Source organism: Labrus bergylta, chromosome 1, assembly GCF_963930695.1.
Source record: "Labrus bergylta chromosome 1, fLabBer1.1, whole genome shotgun sequence".
In the NCBI taxonomy this organism is placed as follows: domain Eukaryota; kingdom Metazoa; phylum Chordata; class Actinopteri; order Labriformes; family Labridae; genus Labrus; species Labrus bergylta.
In genome coordinates this window covers 1420040-1442608 of record NC_089195.1, presented here as the reverse complement: position 1 = coordinate 1442608, position 22569 = coordinate 1420040, and the positions used below count along the sequence as shown (strand labels likewise).

The 22569-nt window shown below is 42.7% G+C and overlaps 1 protein-coding gene across 2 annotated transcripts; it reads left to right on the top strand.

The window, feature by feature from the left end:
* The first annotated feature begins 13436 nt into the window (after positions 1–13436).
* Positions 13437–20981, top strand: LOC109989816 (protocadherin-18). 2 transcript variants are annotated; one of them, XM_020641699.3, is made up of 4 exons: positions 13437–16434; positions 17037–17125; positions 17670–17842; positions 19546–20981. In XM_020641699.3, exons 1-4 carry the CDS (start codon positions 13945–13947, stop codon positions 20367–20369), a joined length of 3576 nt encoding a protein of 1191 aa, XP_020497355.1. In that variant the 5' UTR covers positions 13437–13944; the 3' UTR covers positions 20370–20981. The 2 variants fall into 2 exon arrangements, with proteins under 2 accessions (XP_020497355.1, XP_020497356.1); XM_020641700.3 differs by having other exon boundaries at positions 13440–16434; positions 17070–17125.
* The last annotated feature ends 1588 nt before the right edge of the window (positions 20982–22569 follow it).

The window sequence follows — 22569 nt, the reverse complement described above, 5'->3', positions numbered from 1 at the left end:
TCTGTCCAATGCATCTGTAGTGCTGGAAGCTAGTAACCCCCGTATTTGCTGAGTGTGTGCTTGTGTGACTGTGCTTGTGCATGTGTGAAGGTATACATCTGTTTGTGTGTGACAGGAGGAAAACAGAGATAACAGTATAGCCTGGTGGTATCAGCTCCATCTTATCTCATACACAGCCAGAAGCAGGTATACAAGCTAATTGGAAAGTGCCAGACACACAGTAGACCAGTGAAACACACATCACCTTTCCAGCAAGCGGAGGCAGACGAGAGAATTGGCAGCCGGAGAGAAGGAGAGAATGAGAGAATGAGAGAAACAGGGAAGAAACAATTGATGGGAGAGCCTGAAATGATAAGGCGACAATAAGACAAAAGTGAGAAGTGGTGCTCAGAGTGACAGAACAAGAGGAGGAGATAGAGATGGAGATGGAAATAGGGGGGGGGGAAATTGTTGGGACGACTGCAGAGCTCACAGATACAATATCAACAAGACAAACGGTAACTAAGGCACAGTTCACTTTTGAAATGCCACAGGAATTGTGCCTATTCTGTCTGTAACTGTATTGTCAGCGCTGAGCATAGGGGAAAAGAGGAAAAACAAATAGCATCTCCTGCATTGCTCTACAGTGTGCAGCTCTTTCCACTCCACTTGGTAATGAGTCACTCTGTCAAATCCTCTCTCAAATGTCAGCCCGATTGTATTTACAATGTGACATCTCATCCCATATACTCCTACTGTGATGTGTTTGCAGTAGATGTCAAGGTCAGTTTTTCTTAAAAAAAGAAGAAAAACAAGCTTATGCACACACACACCCCGAAAGAGCCTAGGCCAACCTACACATCAGGGACCTTCTTATAATGTGGCTTAAACTGCTGCCCTTTAAACAAAGTGCCTCCCCTCCCCCACCACACATAAACACACAACCAAACGTATACCTGTAAATAGGAGATGATTGTATTTTTTAAAGAACATTTCCAGTAGATTTTAATCTCAACATTGTCCCATGAATTTGGCCATCCTGCTTCTGTGAGCTGTACACATGCATACCTGCAATGTTTAAGTGAGTGCGAGAGAGTACTACTAATAGGTCAGATGTTTTGCAGCCCTTCACATGAAACACCATGTGTTGTTCTGTGGTATAAGAAAACAGTATGACTGCAGTAAAACACAAACATGGTGCACTAATGACTGTGCTGCAAGTTTCCCTGGCTGCAGATCCCTCTGGCAGTTAGCCATGAAGGCTTAGCCAGGGTGCTAAGTAATCTGTTTACTTTCAGTCAGACTCTGAGACAAGTGTTTCAAATCTTTGTGTAAAATTGTTTATTTGGAAAGCTTTGGATGGGCTCAAACACGCTTATCTCAAAATACCTTGGTTTGCACACCGCTCTTTAGGAATGGTTTGTGGCTTCTTGGTCTTATTTATTGTCTTGTGGTGTAAACAATAAAATATTAATAATAAAGAAGACATAATAAGGGTAATAGTAGCATGGTTTTGTCTGTTCTTAAAGTGCCAGCAGATACAGTACAGTATCAATAAGAATGATGTATCATCTGTAGTCTTTAAGATTTAACTTCACGTCCTCTGTACTCTATTTAGTTTTGTTTTCATTAACTTTGGCTCAATTCTCAAATGAAAATGACTTTAATTTGAAATGTTGAGTTCAAATCTCTGAACAGATAGTTTGTCTTTCACAACAGATTAGAATGTTTTGTACAATTGTTGATTGTCGTTGAAACACACAAAATCCTCACAACTGTCTTTCATCATTTGAGCCGTCACAAGTCAAATGGTCCATTTAGTAACTGGAATTGGTCAGACATAAATATATATTTCATAAACAAACTCAGATGTGTGTGGTAAGCTAAATTGGCAATTGAGCTACCTGCTGATAGTAATGAACTAGGAACACATGGGTAACATTTTGTGACTTTACATGAAAAAACAAATGTTGAATTTTCTGTATACAGCACATGTAGCACATGGTTAACAGGTTTACTGAATACATGTACTGATCTTTAGATGTACTGCTGTATTGTACAGTATGGAGGTTTTCTCTGTACCTCATTTTGAATCTAAAAAGCTGTGAAAAAATGTGTAAAAAGCAGACACATTTTGACCAGCACGGCTCACACAATGACATGATGAGTTTACTGACACAACCACTCGTTTTCTGTGAAATTTGACATTTTGCAGACATCCAGTACAGTCACCAATAGTGACATCCAATAGAGATGTTTTGTCCCTTTTAACAGTTCTGACAATTGTTCATTTTAAAGAACGTTAAGACAGTTTTGAAAATAGCACTGTATTTTTGCTCCATATTTCTTGTTCAATATAGAAGTGATTATGATTTGAAGAAGAACAGAACCATTATATTGACCATTGCTATGTGCTTTCTCTTCAAATCATCAAAAATAAATAGGGTTCCAACATTAGCATGGCTGCCTGGAGACAATCCAGTAGGTATGGCAACACTGTTTTTGTTTTTTAAATATATATAAATTGAGCCACTTTCCCTCAAAATGCCTGTCATGTCCCTGCCACACACTATTCCTCTAAAGAATTATTTTGCAGAACTGTATTTCCATTTCTCAGGTCTTTCAATCATATGAGTCATTATGGTGCATCTCCTCAGAATAAATCATCAGACCCTGAGCAGCCGTCACACAAGTCTAGGAGCAGGTGAGAAGTTGTGATAATGGTTATTGATTAGCACACTAGCACCCTGTGTCCTGTCTTGTTTTTATTACAGATGAAAGCTAGCATCCCTCCGAGGCTGCCTCTTGTCTGCTCGCTGAGGAGAAAAGATGTTAAATGCAAGGTAGCTATTGGTATATATAAAAGTAATCAAGCGTGAACAAAAGCATGCTGTTGATGATGATGTTGTGCATGTGGGAATTCATTTGGCTAATTATGATGGATGCTTGTTTAATTGGTGTTTAAAGAAGAACAATTTTAAGGGCATTGTAATCAACAAAATGGACTTGTATTGCTTCCATGTTTTCTGGATTTCGGTTTTGTGAGTGTGATTCAGAACAACCTTATTTGCATCTCTCTGTGTTTGTGTCCACGATCATGGCGATCTCTTCCTCCTCTCCTACGCCTGCCTTTGATGAGGCCCTTGGGAGTGACGGCTCACACTTCAGCAACATGTTTTTGTTTTCTCTCTTGTATCGGAGTTTGTGGAAAAACTCAAACCATGAGAGAGCTTCCTTGCCATTAATGTTTTTTTTTTTTTTTGCTTCCTGTGCAGGAGAAACCTCTGATGTGAATTAATTGCTTGTTAGCCGAGAGGAGCAAATAATTACAGCCTAGGAGTGATGAAGACTTGACAAGACTCGTGCGATGATTAGTGATGGTGATGAACATTTCATTTCTGCTGAGAATGCTTTTAAAGCAGAATACAAATTCATCTCAATGACTCATCGTACATTATTCTTATTCTTGCATTACTCATTATTATATCCAATGTGTTTTCTGCTACAACTCCAATCATGTCGCATATAAAACAAGTATGGTATTTTTTAACATATAATCCTCCTGTTGTCTCTTTATAAAACCGTTACTGTATCAAACTGATTCAAATGAATGGCTGTCCAGGTTTATTAGATTGAATAACCTGTCCGTTCAGTTTGTAAATGGCATGTTTTGAAGGATAATGTTTTCCATTTCTGTGTGTGTGTGATTGACAATAGCCAGACAGTAATGTAATTCATGCACTGATGTGAACACACTCATGTAAGGGGATAAAACTGATGAATCCAAATGAGCCGCGTTAGAATTCACCTTAATTGTCGAGAGAATGAGGAGTCAAATTGCCCAAAATTGGATACACCCCATGAAATGTCATTTCTCTCTCCATCTTTTATTCAATCCATCATCCTTTTAGTCAACTTTATCACATTTTGTCAATTTCATATTTCTGTTCTGCCTCTCCAGTCATCTGTTACGAGTCCTCCTCCTCTCTCTGTCTCTCTCTCTCTTTCTGCACCTCACTGCCTGATGAGTTGATTGAGCATTTGCTTTTTTTCGCTGTTTGGATTCTGTCCCAAATCCCCCCTGCATAAACTTGAAACACCATGTTAAGCATTCCTCAATAGAGTCCAACAGCTTGTGAAATATGTGGCCAATTTGTTCCTGTTTCTGCATCCCACAGAAGAAATGATTGTCTAAATCCACTTTATCTCCCTACTTTGTATAACCTTTCCCAAGGTCTTTTTTTTTTCCTTCTCGAATCCAAGGTGCAGGATAACTAATGGATACTCAAATTGTGCATGCTCTCTCCTTCTCTCTCTCACACACACACACACACACACACACACACACACACACACACACACGCGTACATACTGCAAACACAGGCACACATAAGAACAGAGGCTTCCCAGAATTCTCAAGGCTGTCAAACAATCCAAAGTTGTGTTTTCATTAAACAAAGGTGAGAAATGAGGAGTGTTTGAATTAGAGCAAGAGGTTTTAATCATGAACATCTGAGGGACCAGGGGGGGTCCACTGAAAAAGTCGCCATTTACTTTTTATTTTTTGCTCCATGCCTCTCCCTCCCACACATCCCTTCTTTCCTCTTCTCCTGACGCCTGTTTCCCCCCTGCGTCTCATTCCACGCTCTCGCCTAACCTCCTTTCCCCCCTCCCGCTACCTTTCCCCCTCCACGCTCCCCATTCAACAGCTACTTTCTCCTTCTACTTTCCACAGCCCTTTCTCCCTCCCCCCTTCCTCTGCCTCGGCATCTTCTTCCCTTCATCCAGGCCCTTTATCAGGCTCCAACATATTTCAACTTGTGCCTCCACCTTTCCACGCTCCCGTCACTTCATCATCCCTCTCCTGCTTCGTTCCCTTGCTCCTTCAGCCCTTTCCACTCCTCTTTATCATGACCCCCAATCCATTCCCCCATTCCACAGCTGCCAGCTCTCAGAACCTCAGGAACCGTAAATCTGGTGCAACCCCAGGAAGTGGGTCACCGGGGGACACTTAAACATGTAACACTCTAGCGAGGGCCTAACCCCTCACAAGTAAATCGCTTCCCATGTGTGTACACACACACACACACACACACACACACACACACACACACACACACACACACATACACATACACAGACACACACACACTTGACCAAATGCACATCTACTTGAACACACACACACACACACACACACACACACACACACACACACACACTTGACCAAATGCACACCTACTTGAACACACACACACACACACAGACAGGTTTTATGGATGTCTGGGCTCTGAACAGAGCAGCCCAAGTATTGGTCTGTGTTATTACAGCTCATGTTTTTTTTTACCTCTAATCAATCCAAGTTGTTAGGATTTGTTTGCAGGGGGAACAACAGGGGCTTTGTGTAACACAGACCAGGCAGGGCTGCAGCACTTTCCCTGAGCTTGGTTTCCTCCCACACCCATCGGGGTCTGGTGTGTGCCAGAAAGTCTCCGGAGCTAGTTACGTTGTGGTTGTGCTTGTATTTGAGTCTGTGTGTGTGTGTGTGTGTATGTGTGTGTGTGTGTGTGTGTGTGTGCTCCTGTGATATCTGCTTCGAGTTAGGCAGTTTGCTCTGTGGCTGCCGTCCCCTATTTGTTCTACTTCTTTAACACGCTGTTACTTCCAATCTAACATTTCCTCATTCAAATGCGATGGATAAACCCGCAAAGGTCTTTGATTTCTTAAGTCTGCAGCAAAACACTCATGACCTCAACCTCATTACAAGTTCATTAAAATAACCACACTGATGCTAAACTCTGCCCATGCATCAATCAGAAGTGATGAAAATGTTCTGATACTGTTAACACATGCTTAGTGACATGTACAAAAGCAGCTGTCACTGTGTGTTTCAAAACCATATCTCAAGGATGATGGCCGCCTTCATGTGGAAAAGCTTGGCCTGTCCTCATTACTGGCCTGACACACACCATTCTGTCAAAGAAATGGCACCAAATGGGACCAATTCAGGTTGGATGTGGCGTGTCTCTGAAAAAGTTCCTTTTCTAAAACACTAATCTCTGGACCACAAATTAGCTGTCAGTCATCGGCTGTAGACAGGCATCGTATCGGGGAAAAGGCAGTCCCCAACAAATCAACAACATGTCAATCAAACACACAACACCAGCTCACAGCACATCGACACAAGAGGAAACACAGTCCTGGGTAGACACTCTAACACACACACGGGGGCTGGTTGGTGTGTCTTACATGTGAAAGCACTTACTCAGACTAATAGGCCCTAACTCAGTTTTCTGCATTAATTCAAGGTGACTCTGACAGGGGAGTGGAGAAGGGATAGGAGCCATCCTAATTAATATACATTTGCAATTTACATTGCCTCAATATATTTCAATTTTATTTTGTAAAGACCCTCCTCTTTCAAAAAAGGAACAACTGATGACTAAAGAAAGGTTTTTTATACATCAACACCATGTCCACAGATATCAGAGACTGTCTTGGTGGGATGTGGAGTGCGATTGCTCTGAATCAATATCAAATGAGAATGAAATTTCAAACTTTAAGCAGAACAATCAAATCTCTGAGGATTCAGTCAATAACAATACACAAGATTGTTTGAGGAACATTTTGACATTTTGTATAATGAACTCCTTTATTGAGGGTTTTGTTATATTGACCAAAACATCTGTCAAATCCTCGATAAGATATACGCAAACAATAGTTAAATTTTCTGTTTACATTTATTTTTGTGCCAGACAATGAATGGGCATCAGTATGGGAATGTGTGTTGTCATGGGTGAAAGTGACATGTAGTGTCACAGCACATTGAATAAAAAAGGGCACTATGAGTACTGTCCATGTGGACAGGTGCGATAACTGATGGAAGTTTTGTCATGCAGTTGCCAGGCAACCAGAGACTTCAGTATTTAACAATTGGACAGAGCTTTTTTTCACCTCATTTTCAGTCTTAAAAACTAGGATTACTGTCCACTGCATTTGGCTTAATTAAATGGACCGATTTAAGACTTACACCGATGCTCTCATCTAACTCTAGTAAATAAGCATGCTTCCAAATGTGAGGAATTATTCATTCAAAGCTCCAGTTTTTAATAACTTATTAATTCATGAACCGCAATCTACAAATATGAAACATATCAGCTACAAAATATATTTCATCACCGAGTTCATGTGTGAGATCGAGGAGCACAGTGGAATCATGAAAAAGATAAAGTAGCCAACATGATCTTAAAACCCTATCCAGGCTCATGCTGCACTCACCATGTGTGGACACACTTATGTTCACAAAGAGGGGTATTGCAAGGATTTCTGGGCCCCATGAAAAGAAACCCCATTGGGACCCTCCCTGGAAGCCTAAGCCAACTCTGCACTATTGCTATAACCATAACTCCTCATTACTCATTACACAAATGAGCCAATTAAAGCTTTTACCCCATCTGGTCAAAATGTTCCACATTAGTACTTTTTGATCAAATCAAAACGATTCAGTCTCTAAGTTCAGTACCAGACAGCGTGCAGTAGTTTTCATGCCATTTTTGTTCATTGAAAACAAGAAAGTACCCAATATTGGGTGCATAGGACTTCAATTATTGTTGCCATGGTATCTATTAAATAACCAACTTTGACTTTGTGTTACATCCTAAAAACAACTTGAATGCATTTTACTTATTTTTGATAATCTAAAAGCTTTTAAGCATTAAAGATTAGTAAGGAATTAATCCTGCCAGGTTTGCTTTTACTAGCACAGTAAAAAAACAAACAAAGACAAGTAGTCAGTCCCCATCCCCTCTACACACCCACATACATCAACACACACACACACACACACACACACACACACACACACACACACACACACACACACACACACACACACACACACACACACACACACACACACACACTGTGATGCCCATATTCACAATGTAATTCCAGTAAAATGTTTGTTTGTTGCTATGTCAGACTTAATTGATGCAAAGTTATCTCATCTCGATGTAATTACTCTGCAGTTCAAAGGTTTTTATAGCCCCTCCAAAAAAACATCATGTGATCATGTCGTTTAAGTTGATTTTTTTGGGCTTATTTGATATTGTTGGAGTCAGACTTTTCAAGGCAGTTACAAGGTGGCTACGGTGTGCTGCAATCACATTTTAAAATCGGTTCTCTCTCATCCACAGTCAGTTTGTCATTTCAATGCGATCGCTGAAACCCTCCATTGCCACAGTCACCTCTATTCCAGCTCAGCAGAGTTTAGATACCGCCTCAGAAACCCACTCCTCATCCCATCCTATATTCTTCTATCACCACCACCAGTGTCTAGACTCTACAGGGGGGTATCCCATCCTGCAGTCGGCCTCATTACCCCTCCTAGTACATGAAGTCGTCATGATGGAGTCTAATCCCCAAAGACATTGCACATTTATTTCCTTAAATATTGAATAAATAATTGTTCTTCCTTATTGAAGGCTCTCCTGATTGAAATACTACTATGTTTGAGATAATGAAAATGTTTTTACATTACTTCCAGTAGACTAAAACGTTCAGAGAAAAGACTGAAACTTGGTGCTTTGTTGCTCATGAATTTTATATTTTTATATATTTATAAGAGTTCGTTTAACATTTGTTTTCATGTCAGATTAAGTTGAATACAGATCAATAGAGACCTCAGAGATGTAGGTTGTACTGTAGCTCTGGTGGCAATGATCATGTATACTTCGGTCATCCTTCAAAAATACAACATGGTGTTCCTTATAAATGAATTGTAGCGAGGCATGGTTGCTGTTGAAGTTCATTTCCTAGAGGCTTGTTTTCTGAATGTATTAGTTGTTTTTTTTTCAAAAAGTTTGTTGACAATAAATCTTCATACTATACATATTATGCATAAACACTAAATGTACCTTAAACATATATTCTGCAAGAATTCACTTTAGTATATGTCAAGTGCACAGAAAGGCTCTTTTAACACACCTGTGAGACGTGCAGAGTCCGACCTTTGCTGCATCTCGAAAGTGTTCCTTTAATAATTCCCTATTTCAGCCACTCGTAGTGGGACCAACATTTATGTATTAACAGTTTTTTTAAGCACAAATAATGTAATTTAACACAGAGCAAATAATTCAACCTGCAGATGTGTGAAACAAAGACACACTCAAAAAGATTCAAAAGCAAGACTCCACAGGGTAGAGTACAAAAGGAAGGTTTATTCAGTTCGGTTCAATACACATGTAGTCCAAAAGAGCAGGCAAAAGGAACGGTCAAAAGTCAAACACAAGAACTATGTGGGGGAAAAACACATGGACACAGTTAATTTGAGGAAAAACACAATGAAGTGGCAACATGAGGGAGGACACATAGGGATTAAATACACAGACAATCAGGGGACAACAAGACACAGGTGAAATCGATCAGTGCCAGACTGACACACAATGCGGGAAACCTTAGAAGCAGGATCTGGAACACAGAGAGAAGAGTAAGTAACAAAATGAAACAGGAAATGACAATAATAAAAACAAAACAAGAAAACAAAAAAGAAAACCTAATCTATATGTCTGAACAGTGTCATTCTGTTATGACAGTCCTTTAATTTCCATTATTTACCACACAGGCAATGCAATTCTCTTAAGAATGAGAATAGAAAGTAAGTTTGTTTCCTCAAAAATATAAATCTGAGCTTGACTTAAATATACAGTTAAGAGGGGGGGGGGGGTACAGTCCTGAGTGCTGTGGTGCTGATTGTTTGTGAAGCCTTTGTGTTTGTCTGTGCCATGTCTTGGTGGGGCAAAGCACCTCGCTGTCAATGCCATTCAGTCAGATAAGGTGTGTGCTGGCCTGTGTGTGTGTGTGTGTGTGTGTGTGTGTGTGTGTGTGTGTGTGTGTGTGTGTGTGTGTGTGTGTGTGTGTGTGTGTGTGTGTGTGTGTGTGTGTGTGTGTGTGTGTGTGTGTGTGTGTGTGTGTGTATACACATAAAGTCAGCTGGGTATGAATCACAGGGTACAAATGAGGCCATAAGAAATAATTACTTATAATAAAATTATTAGAAACAGTCAGTATTCCACAAAAACGCAATAGAAACATCCTAGGACTGAGTGAAACGGGATAGAATGGAAGTTTCTAATGGGGGAATTTAACAGCCAAACCTCAAAGCAAAGCACTGACAGTTCACAAACTCCCAGTCACACCTGGCTTCAAGAGGAGAATAGAACAGAAATGCATTGGTCAACCATACAGTGTATCCATGCCGGAGTGAAAATGACGCTTTGTACTGGTCTTGCAGGAGGAGAGGTATGAATATTTTATACACCTCTCCTACCGCATAAGTCAGTAAAGTCTGCAAAAAAAAGTAATAACAGCCTGTTCTTTTCATGGGGTGCTGGCTGACGGAGTAGCGGAGCAGTGCAGTAACGCGAACACTTTTAATGTGACCAGACACATTCTTTCTTTGCCCCCATAGTTCTGCTGGGGCTATAAATTTGTCGCCCAACTGTTGACATCGCTTGCAATATGCTGCGCCCTGAGTGTGATCACCACATGCACTGTGAGCAAGAACAAGGCAGTGCACCCTTTTTTGTCAGCTTCTACAGATGCACACACACACACACACACACACACACACACACACACAATGGTGGCCAACGAGTCATAAAGTCATAAAGCTCTATGAACCCCTGGTGAAAGCATGGGAGGGGGGGTAGGGAAGAGCCTCGCATGAATAACAATCATTTCACTGATGGGGTGCATGGTGCGTGTGTGTGTGTGTGCGTGTGTGTGTGTGTGTAGGGGGAGGTATAAACTCTCCCTCCAGCAGCAGTGAAAGCAAACTCCCAACCTCTCTGCTTCTACTCCTCCCCTCCGGAATGGAATCTACCAAATCGCTGCTAATTGAATAAGTGACAATGAGCGGGCAGACGAGGCGACAGATGCTCGCGTGCCTTTACAACCATGACCACCAGCAATCCGCGTGCACACACACGCGCGCACACAAGCATTCCTCTGAACCCGGGTCCGGAGGTGCGTCACTGTGACCACTCCACCTGCTGAGCTTATTGATTCGGTGGAGGGCGGGGGGGCATTGTCAAGATTGCCATGAATGTTTGCGACAGACGTTTAATTCACACTATCACTTTATGGCTACAAGGCCCGACACACATCGGCAGAGATGTAGAGAGCTGCACCAAGCCGCTGGAGCTGTTTGTTTTGTTTAGTGCTGATCGCGTGCATTTGAGGAGAGGCACCGATCAGGGCCTCAGAGCCGCCTTTGGATCAATAAAAGTATCTTTGGGGAGCTGGAGGCAAAAACCTCCTAAATCCCACAGACATACCGCCATCTCTGCACCTGCTACACAGAGCATGAATATTTTCTAAACTTAATTATTGCTGTTCTTAAACACTACAAAGGCCATGTTTGTTTGGCTCCTCTGGTTATGTAGCGTGCCTAAATGTATTAAGTCTCCATCTGCTTTTTACTTAGATTATACCCCCCCATACATTAATTGTTTTATTCTCTGCAGTGTTTAAAACCCCAGTTCACCCCACCCCCCTCCACTCTGTCTTTTTTTCTTTTCCTCTCTTCTTCCATAAACTCCGGAGCTGACTTTGTTCTCCAAATGTGATTAGCTTCTCTGGGACGCAGGGAATAATTGCATTACTGCATTGTGAACATTTGGAGCTATGGAAATGCCGGGTGCCCGTATCAAACCTGTTTAAATAAGAAGCGCACTATAGTGAAAGATGTGCAAAAAGAGGGAGTGAATGCAAACATTTTGCAGACATGGCTCAGGCGATGAATAGACACGTTGAGCGGGAATAAAGGTTTTCTGCCTTTTCGGGGCTCAGGCTTTTAAGAAGGGAGCTTCTGGTTGATGTCCATGCACGTTTGGAATATTTAATAAGTTATTGTTTTCAGACAAATGCGCAGAAAGCGTTGGAAGCGGTGCAGATGCTACGCTTTAAACAGATCAGCCCACACTGACTGACCTGGTTCAAATGGATAACATCTTCAAGTCTTGAGATGTATTTTTTTTTTACATTCCTCATGCAGACAGTCAGTAGCAGCTGGTGGTAAATTATTAATCAGTTTTTTTTTATTTGGTATCTATCTATGCCTTAAGGTAATTTATAGACTAGTAAAACTATTCGACACGTGATAACTTAAAGTCAGACATCAGTGAGCGTGACGCTTTGTGTTTTTGTTTGTTTCTTCAGAGGAAGCTCGTGGGGTTATCGTCCCTCATCTTCAACTTGTGCTATAATATTTGATTTCAATATTTATGAGGGTTTAAAAAACCTGTTGCTGGAATACCATGCACACCAGAACCATAAGGCAAAAGTCTAAATAGTGTAATAGGATCCAAAGAAGCTGTTTGGTACTCTACAATCCCCCAAAGACAACTATTTCCACACTGTGGTATGAGGTTCGGGTCTCCGTCTTATTTGGTCGGCCATTATCGCCGGGACCTGGTGCCAAACAAACCGCGCCAGATGGTCTCCAAAATGTACAGTCCCAGTTGTGCACGTTCGTTAAATCATATCTCTCTTTCACACACACACACACACACACACACGCACACACTCTCTCTCTTTCTCTATCTCTCCCTCGCTATCTGTGTCTCTCTCTTAAAATGTCTCTGTTTCTCTTTTTTCTCATCCATGCGCTTTGACACAAATACGATTCATTTTTATTCCAGGGGAATTAGATGCCTGCCCAAACTGGTGTTTCGGATGCTCTGCTCGTTATACTCGTCCTGCGGGGAGTTGAAAGTGATGCTGAACACATTTGTGCACGAGAACAGAGCTGTTCTTCGGCGTGACCAACTCTTTAAAGGCATTCATTAGAGTCCGGCTCTCTTTCTGCGCGATTCGCCACACAGTTTAGCCGGCTTAACTCCCCCCCTAGACAGCCAAAGATGACCAAAAAAATACATGTGAAAGCTCAAAATATTTACCCCCGTTTGTCTGCGCATTGGGAGGGAGGTAGTCAGCTGCCACTTGAAAAGGAAGGGAACAAAAGTCTTGAAAAAGTAGGCTAGGTTTACTGCATTTAAAGCCATGGCATGCAGCGCGTAACTGTGTCGGATGAGTGATTGGTGACATCTGCTTATAGCTGGGTTTTGGTATATATTAAAGTGTGCCTAATAAAGTTCTTGGTAAAGCTGGTGATTAAGGGGGCTATGTCTTGGATCAGTCAAATGATAATTCAGACTCTCCGTGGTTCCATGTAGTCTGGGGAGAACAGACCTGAAGCGAGGAACTCGTAAACCTTCCCCTGCTTTTACACGAATGAAAAGGGGAAGCTTGAATGAATGTTTTCTTCTTCAGTTTATTTTCCCTCCTGTCCATTGTAGGGGCATGGTCGTTACTCAGAAAAGTGGGCAGAGTGAACCCCCACAGGGCGGGGTTTTGATCCCCTACTTTCTCTTCTTCCTCCCCTCTTTTCGCCTCCTTCGCTTCTCCTCTTGTACTTTGAGTGGCCACCAGCCAGCTTTTGATTTAAGAAGCGTTTGTCTTCCTCGGGATGTGAAAAGGGGGGCCGGGGCTTGTGTACTACTATAGTTGGTTGGAGGCGGGCTATTTTGGGCAAGTCTATGTGCAGAGGCACCTCAAACGGAGAGAGGGAGAGGAAGAGAGCAGACACAGCGAGGAGAGGGAGAAAGGCGCACAGATTTCAGTTGCATCTGCTTCTCCCGCACACTGGATGCGCGCAACAGATCTACCTGACAGTGAAGGACAGACAGAAGGAAATTGGGATGCTTTTATGGGCATAAATGCAACTTTAGCCAGCTTTCATTTCACAGTCGAATTTATTTTTGTTTTTTTTGTTTTTCGCTGATAAAGCGATGCATCTGCTGGTTGACGGAGCACAGCCCATAGCAAGTTAAAGCTGGAATCGACCTATACTGCCTTTTGGAGCTTTTTTTTTTTTTTTTAAGATCCGTTTGTTGCTTATACAAAATGCAAACAGGAGGAATGAAAGGACTACCACTGACAAGAATGTGGAAAGTTTTTGCTCTTTTGGCGCTGGCAACACAACACGTCTCCGGTAAGACATTGAAATATCAGATTTACGAGGAGCAGAAGGTGGGCACAGTTATCGCCCGTTTGAGAGACGATGTGGCTGATGTCGTGGCAAAACTTCCGAGCTCGGTGTCGCTCCGCTTTAGAGCAATGCAAAGAGGGAGCTCGTCTTTCCTCGCGCTGCGCGAGCAGGACGGCGAAATCAGCATCAGGACCAAAATTGACCGTGAGAAACTCTGCGAAAAGAATCTGAACTGTTCCATTCAATTTGATGTGCTGACACTCCCTACTGAGCACCTGCAGCTATTTCACGTCGAGGTGGAAGTGTTAGACATCAACGATAACGCACCCCAGTTTGCCCGCGCCGTCATCCCCATTGAGATCTCCGAGAGCGCAGCCGTGGGAGCGCGCATTCCCTTGGACAGTGCCACGGACCCCGACGTCGGAGAGAACTCACTCTACACGTATGCCTTAGAGCCCAACAACTTCTTCAAGATTGACATCCAATCCAGGACTGACGGTGCCAAATACGCAGAGCTGGTGGTGCTCAGGGAGCTGGACCGAGAGGTGCGCTCCGGTTATGAACTTCAGTACACGGCCTCTGACAGGGGCGTTCCCCCGAGGACGGGTTCAACCCTACTCAAAATCAATGTTGCTGACTCAAATGACAACAGCCCGATTTTTGACAAGTCGTCCTATGTCATAAATCTCCCAGAAAACTCACCTGTTGGCACTCTGCTAATTGACTTAAACGCCACTGACGTGGACGACGGGACAAACGCCAAAATAGTCTACTCGTTCAGCAGTCACGTGTCCCCCAAAATAATGGAGACATTCAGAATTAACCCCGACAGCGGTCACCTGACCCTCGTCAGGCGTGTGGACTATGAGACTGTTAACTCTTACGATATTGATGTTCAAGCGCAAGACATGGGTCCGAACTCCATGCCAGCTCACTGCAAGATCCTGGTGAAAGTGGTGGACGTGAACGACAACAAACCAGACATAAGCATCAACCTCATGTCCTCACAGGGGAATGGGGACGCAGCCTATATATCTGAAGCTTCTCCTCTGGACACGTTTGTAGCTTTGGTGAGGGTGGAGGACTTGGACTCTGCTTTGAATGGAGAAGTTGAGTGTAAACTTCACGGTCAAGGATATTTCAAACTGCAGAAGACGTACGAGAACAACTACATGATTTTGACTAACGTGTCTTTAGACCGAGAGAAGAGGTCAGAGTTCAGTCTGACAGTGGTGGCAGAGGATAAGGGGACCCCGAGCCTCTCAACTGTCAAACACTTCACTGTGCATGTCACTGATGAGAATGACAACCCACCACGTTTTGAGAAGGGGCGATATGAGATCTTTAAATCAGAAAACAACGCCCCAGGAGCATATCTGACTTCCATCTTAGCCACTGACCCTGACCTCGATGCCAATGGACAGGTGAGCTACTCCATCCTGGAGAACTCTGTTCATGGGAGCTCCATCTCAACCTATGTCACCATTGACCCCTCTAATGGAGCCATCTATGCCCTGAGAACTTTTGATCGTGAGGATGTGAGTCGCATCTCCTTTGTTGTTCAAGCTAAAGATTCAGGGAAACCACCGCTGCTCAGCAACTCCACAGTTATTCTGAATATTCTGGATGAGAATGACAATCCTCCAGTGATTGTAGTCCCCCAGCTATGGAACTTCACTGCTGACGTCCCTGCGTCAAAGTTCACTGAGGCTGGACATTTGGTGACCATGGTCAGGGCGACTGATCGGGACACAGGGGTCAACGCTGAGCTTATTTGCTCCCTTGTCAGTGGCAACGAGGAGGGCTTCTTTCTTATTGATCCTAGAACATGTGAGATCCATGCCAATGCAAGCTTGGAGAACTTCCCCCATGAGCATGCCGAGCTGACAGTGATGGTACGGGATCAGGGGAGGGAGAGCCTCAGTGCTAAGGCGGTGCTTAAACTTACCCTTTATGAGAACTTAGAGAACCACGTGCAGGTGATGGATCAGGGAGAGTCTGCTCTCGATGCATCCCTGATAATCATCATCTCTCTGGGGGCGATCTGCGCCCTGCTCCTGGTCATCATGGTGGTGTTTGCTGCTCGCTGTAACAGGGAGAAGAAAGACACAAGAAACTCTTACAACTGCCGGGTGACCGAGCTGACCCACTCACACCACCCCAAGAAACCCTCCCGTCAAATCCACAAAGGTGATATCACCCTGGTTCCCACAGTGAACGGTACGCTGCCCATCAGAGCTCATCACAGGTCGCCTTCGTCCACACCCCCCATGGACCGGGCTCAGATCGGGAGCAGGCAGAATCACCACAGCCACCAGTCTCTAAACAGCCTAGTGACCATCTCGTCCAATCACATTCCAGAGAGCTTTGCACTGGAACTGGCACACGCAACTCCCCCAGTGGAGGTGAGAGCACACACACATGCACACGCACACGCACACGCACACACACACACACACGCACACACACACATGCACACACACACATACGAAAGAAAATCCTTTTCAAAAAAATTTAAAAAATGTATTTGTTTGCACAGCCCCTTTCCAAATTTTCTCTCTCACTCAGTCTATTTCACTCTCTCTTTCTCACACACACACACACACACACACACCAGGTTCTGTGACAGTGACTTAATCAACACTGCCCTGTAGTTCAATTGGACTCTCATTAAAACTGTTGATGATTCTAGATGTGTCTTTGTCTTTACCTTGTTTACACCCTGTCATCATTACTTCACCATCATGACCATTACTCATCCCTCAGTCGTACATCTCCATATTCATCTAGAAATCCCCCCATTTTTGTTTTTAACATCATCCATTTTGTCTCATCCATTTGTAGCAGCCTTTCCATCATCCATTTTGTGTTTACTCATCCATTATTTTGTCTTCTGTGTTGTCTCTTTTTTTCTCCCTCCTTAATTTCCCATCTGTTATTCATCCCCCCCCTTTTTCTGTTTTTTTATTTTTTTTATTTTTTATTTTTTTGTTATTTTTGGATGTAGCAAGTCTCACAGCTTCTGTCCATGCTCCATCAGGGCCAGTACCAGCCCAGACCCAGTTTCCGTGGCAACAAATACTCCCGCAGCTACAGGTAATTTACCCCTATCCCTCAGTTTTCCTCCCAAATCTGCCCTTAGAAAAATACCCTTTGTTTATTTTTTAAGTCACTTAATGTTCATTGTGTATTACATGTTGCAACAACCTGTTGTGAACTGTTTTCTGTCAGTTGGTTGGTTCTTTGAAGATCATGATTTGACGGCGTGTAAATGTTTCTTTATCCATTTTCAAGTTTTTTTAATCATACCAAGTCATTCAGTTCAGAAGTATACAGATCATTTGTCTAAATGTCACAACAATTTTGTTTACTTCTCAAAGAAATGGTTGAAATTGTAAAGTGTGCATCCATCATTACTCTCATCAGGATATCGCCTTATGATCTTACAGATTACAGATTTATTGATGCCCCTAGTTGCTGTTGGGATAGATTTGTTGAATGGATCTCCTTGCATGAAGTAGTGATGGGTTAAGCCTTGTCTTGATATTTGAATGATTCAAGAGGCTCCACAATTTGAAACAGTATCTCTGACCAATTGATGAGTATGTGTTTGTAATGTTTTCTTTAAACCCTCTCTTAGGTATGCATTACAAGACATGGACAAGTTCAGCCTGAAGGACAGTGGCCGTGGGGACAGCGAGGCGGGGGACAGTGATTGTGATATGGGCCGGGAATCTCCTGTGGACAGACTGCTGCTGGGGGAGGGCTTTTCTGATCTGATACAACTTGAAATGCATCATCGACTCCACCCAGGTGAGCTCTCAGTAAAACCACCTGAACTTACCATGATTTAAAACATCCTTACAAAGGCTTTACTCAGTTTACATCCTCCATAGCAGAAACTCACATTCAATTATCACTTCAGCAAAATGTACCCCACCTCAGAACAATCAAATCTTGTGAAGTCTTCAAATCATCTTTTTGGATGGTTTGTGTCTGGGTTTGAGACTCTGAGGCGATACACTCAAGTGAATTAGTAGTGATTTGACCTGGCCTCACCCAGCTCTCTAATGTATCTCCTGTCTGACAAATTCAGCACCATGGACAGCACCGGACCACAGCCCATTATTTGTCTGTACACCTGCCTATACAGCCACTCCATTTACCCTGCTGCCAACATAATCACCATTGTACTCAGCCCCATTCTTCCTCACAGCCCTCATTTCCACGCTCGTTATCACACTGAGAGAGGTTACAGTGTGTCTGGCTGTTTGTGTGGCTGTGTGTGGTTGTGTGTGTGTGTGTTATCTGCCCCTAAGTTAGAGTCGTGTCTGTAAAACCCTCCCTGGAGCGGAGATGAGTCGCCTGTCACTCATCGGTATGCGTCTCAGTGTGCTGTTTTTTCCCCTTCCCTCTTTTTCTTTTCTTTCTCTTTTCCCCCCTTGGTGAGTGACAGTGGTGCACTTTCATGTCTGAACTGAGGAGAATTCATAGTAATTGCTTTTAGAATGATGTTATTCTCACTCTCTCTGTCTCTCTCTCTAACTCACTCGTGCATATACTCTGTCCCTCTCTCACTCCTTTCTTCACGCCTAAAAGCTCCTCAGCATCTCTTTTTTTCCATACCTGTTAATGTATTCTCTATCTTTATTGAGATGAACAGAAGGGAGGGGTGGTAGTGGACATGGGCCATGTTTCTGTCTTGCCTTTTCTTCTCCCTTTTAGAAAGACTTGGAGGAGTTGCAAACTTGCTCCCTCCCCTTCCCTTCCTGTATCTTTTATGCTAATATGAAAACAGGGGAGAGGAAGGAGATAATGGGCCGAGAGGGAGGATTATCCCTGTTTCTCTTCAATAGATTTAATTTGTTTAGATTTTTCTATTTAGATGGGCAAATTTGGCTTTTCATGCTGGATACGATGAAAACAAGTAAATCCTCGCCTCAGCGATGTATTCGAGAGATATGGACATGCTTGGCACATCAGCCAATTATTACATTAACAACTGTCTGTGATGCTATTTGGGTGGCAACTTACAGTTATTAGTTCATTATCTAGTTCCTATGGCTCTTTTCATCCTGTGTATTACCTGGATATGAATGCTGTAAGCTGTAAATGTCACCAATCTGATCTTCTATGCAGGAATAGGAAAAGAAAACTAATCATGTCCCAGCTGAGCTGTGATTTTGATATAAATGAAAGACTAAAGCACGACCATATTGAATATTTAATATGGGTTGTAAATGGAGTGTTCATATGCTGTCCAAATAAGAGTGGTTTGTCACCATCTCCAGTATTCTTTCCCCTGTTCCCATGCTTAAAACATGGCTTATGGCTCATTATTTGAGTATATTTGTTTCTACCACAGCAACACAGATTTTTATCACAACTAAGTGTAAGAGTTTTCAAAATCCCAGGTGTTTTGCAGTGTATCTCTTTTTTTTATTATTTGGTTTCTTCTGGCTTATATCATAACTTCTCCTGACTCTCCCTTTTTATCTCCTTTTTTCCCCTTTCAGCTATGAGACTGTGCACAGATGAATGTCGCATCCTCGGACACTCTGACCAGTGCTGGATGCCCCCTCTCTCTTCACCTGCCTCCTCCTCTGACTATCGCAACAACATGTACATCCCCGGGGAGGAGTCCTCACAGCAGCCCCCGGTGACTGACGATGACCAGTCCTCCGTTGACTCGGAGCGCCGTAAGAGTTTCTCCACTTTTGGCAAAGAGTGCGGTGAGGAGGCGGGGGCTGGGGGAGTTGTTTCAGGAGGAGGAAGTGATGCTTGTGCATCTGGAGGAGGGGCTGGCTCCCTCCTCACAGAGATGAACTCTGTATTCCAGCGCCTCCTCCCCCCTAATGTAGACTCATACACAGAATGCACTGAAACGAGCCCGCCTTCATCCTCATCAACCGCTGAGAGAGGAAGCACGCGGAATGGAAACATTGCTGGTAACCATAGTAACAACGCTGTTCCTCAGGACAACCGGAGAGGTTTGTTGCCAGGTGGGAAAGGTTCTGCTTACCCCCCAGGTGTTGCTGCATGGGCAGCCAATACCCACTATTTAAATCCTGGAAATGGATCTGTGGCAGCCAATCATGTTTCCTCATCTTCTTCAACCACCTCCAGTTCCACCCCGACCAATGGACAGCCACCACACCTCAAATGGCTGCCAGCCATGGAGGAAATCCCAGAGAATTTTGAGGAGGATGACTTTGATGGTGTCTTCCATCAGGGTCACCAGGGTGCCAAGCGCAGCGAGAGCCGCCAGGAGGCCAACATGGATGCTAGCGAGTTAGTTCATGAGATCAACAAACTTCTGCAGGACGTCAGACAGAACTAGAGAGAAAAAGAGAGAGAACGCAAAGCATGATTTCACATTTCACATCATCCTGGCGACTGCTTGTTCTTTGTGCCAACATATATCAGCTTTATTAAGACTGTTTCTTGTTCACTGTAATGCTCGTCTTGTATATTTTACCAAATAACCTCTTCTCTGCTCAGTGCTGAGAGACTCAGAGAAAGTAAAACCATCCACTGAAGTTGTGATTGAGGTGACTTAAAGACATCAAAGCGAGCTCTCCAAGAACAGATTGCTCAGTTGTTATTACAATCTCTCTGAAATTCGTCTGAGAGATTTCAAAAGGAAATTCTCCAACAGAAACTGTACTCCTTTCTTCATTTGTAATGTTTACAGCGGCGTGAACAGACTCCACGGGGAGAAACCAACAGTTGTGTGATCTGATTTCTGCTATTACAGTGTACAATATGTACAGTGTCTGTGGGAAAAGGCAAACTCACTTGAATATTGTGCTATGTCTCTGTTTTGTTAAAATGGAATGTAACTGTACAATTTGACCTTTGTATTTTAAAAATACACTCTTTTTTACTTCTATATATTTATATGTGTCCATGTATGTTTGTACAGAAAAATAAAGAAAATGTCTATTTTTTATATTTGTCACTGCATGTCTTAATATTACTTAATGTGTCTTTTTTTCCCTCTGCCCTGTTTATTTTATAAAACAATTGTATTTAATTTTGTTATTGGATGTATGTGCGTATCAAAAAATCACATTCCTCTGCGGTTTCAAGTTGGAAGTTGGTTTTGTATGGTGACATTGTGACCAATTGATGATAAATAAAGTTGGAGGGATTCATAGAAAGGGTTCTGTCTGAAAAAAGTTTCACTGGTGCTTGACACTTCTTAGTATTGCATAGAGTCCTGCATTCATTTGCCCCCTGTCTTTAAGCACCCCCTAATGTCCGGTATCAGAACTGCAACCTACTTGGTATGCACAGCTATAATCTGCTATGTGCTTTTCAGACAACCTCCCCCACCCCACCTTCTCAGACTAATTATTCCACAATTCACATGCATGACTCTGCTAATAAACACACCATTAGCTGTGAATGTATTCCTAAATGATCTCTTTAGATGAAAATATAATTAAGCGTCAATTACTTTTTGTAGTGGGGACACTTTCTCTCAATGTTTCATGTCCATGAAAGCCTCACGCTCATATGCTTAGCAAATGAACAACATCTGATAATAGCTTCAAATAATGAGAAATTAAATGCATGTCATTGTACACTGCGCCATATGGACCCCTAATATAATTACCATTAAGTAGCAGGTAGGTCCTTCCCCTTTCCCTGCTCAAATTGCAGTGATCATGAGGCTATATTTCACAGGATGAAACACTCATGGACGAGAACACACAAAAAAGGTACACCCACACACCCAGTCAAGAAAGAAAGAGAAGACCGTTAAGTGTTAAACAATCAACAACTAAGGCTAAATGAAGCAATTAACCTCATGAGACAAGGTAAAGGTTAGAATTTGCATACACACACTCACAAGCACTTATCACACGCAAACACTCAAAATCACACACACATCAGAACCTGCAGGAGAGCGGCTGTTTCATGTGCACATGAAAACCCACACAAAAACACACTCTTACACGCACAAGCAAACACCTAATAATGAGCTCATTTGTCTTCATCATTAAAGAGGCCATGCCTTAATAAATAGTGAGGATTAGCTGTGTATGAGTGAGGGAAACTAAAGCATGCTAGGTGCTAAATTAGCTCAGACTTTTAGGAACTAAACTTGAATTCTGCATATGTACAATGCAGGCTCTAACTGCTCGAATGAAATAGTTTGCCATTCAGGTATTATGCTTGAAGCTTAATATTAAAGGGCTACTTCAGAATTTTTGAAGTGGGGTTGTATGAAGTACTTGTCAATAGCAAGTAAATTACCCATAGGAGATGCCGCTCAGCTAACCTGCCAGAATGAAATAGTCTGCCATTCAGGTATTATGCTTGAAGCTTATTATTAAAGGGATAGTTCAGTATTTTATTAAGTGTGGTTGTATGAGGTACTTTTCAATAGTAAGTGAATTACTCAGTAGATGCTGTTCAGCTCGGCCCCTTAATATAGAAACCAGTCAGAGTGGCGGCATGTAATCTAGGCTATCGCATTTGTTGCACATAATTTAGCTTATTTTAAGAAAAAAAAGGACTAAAAAAATCGA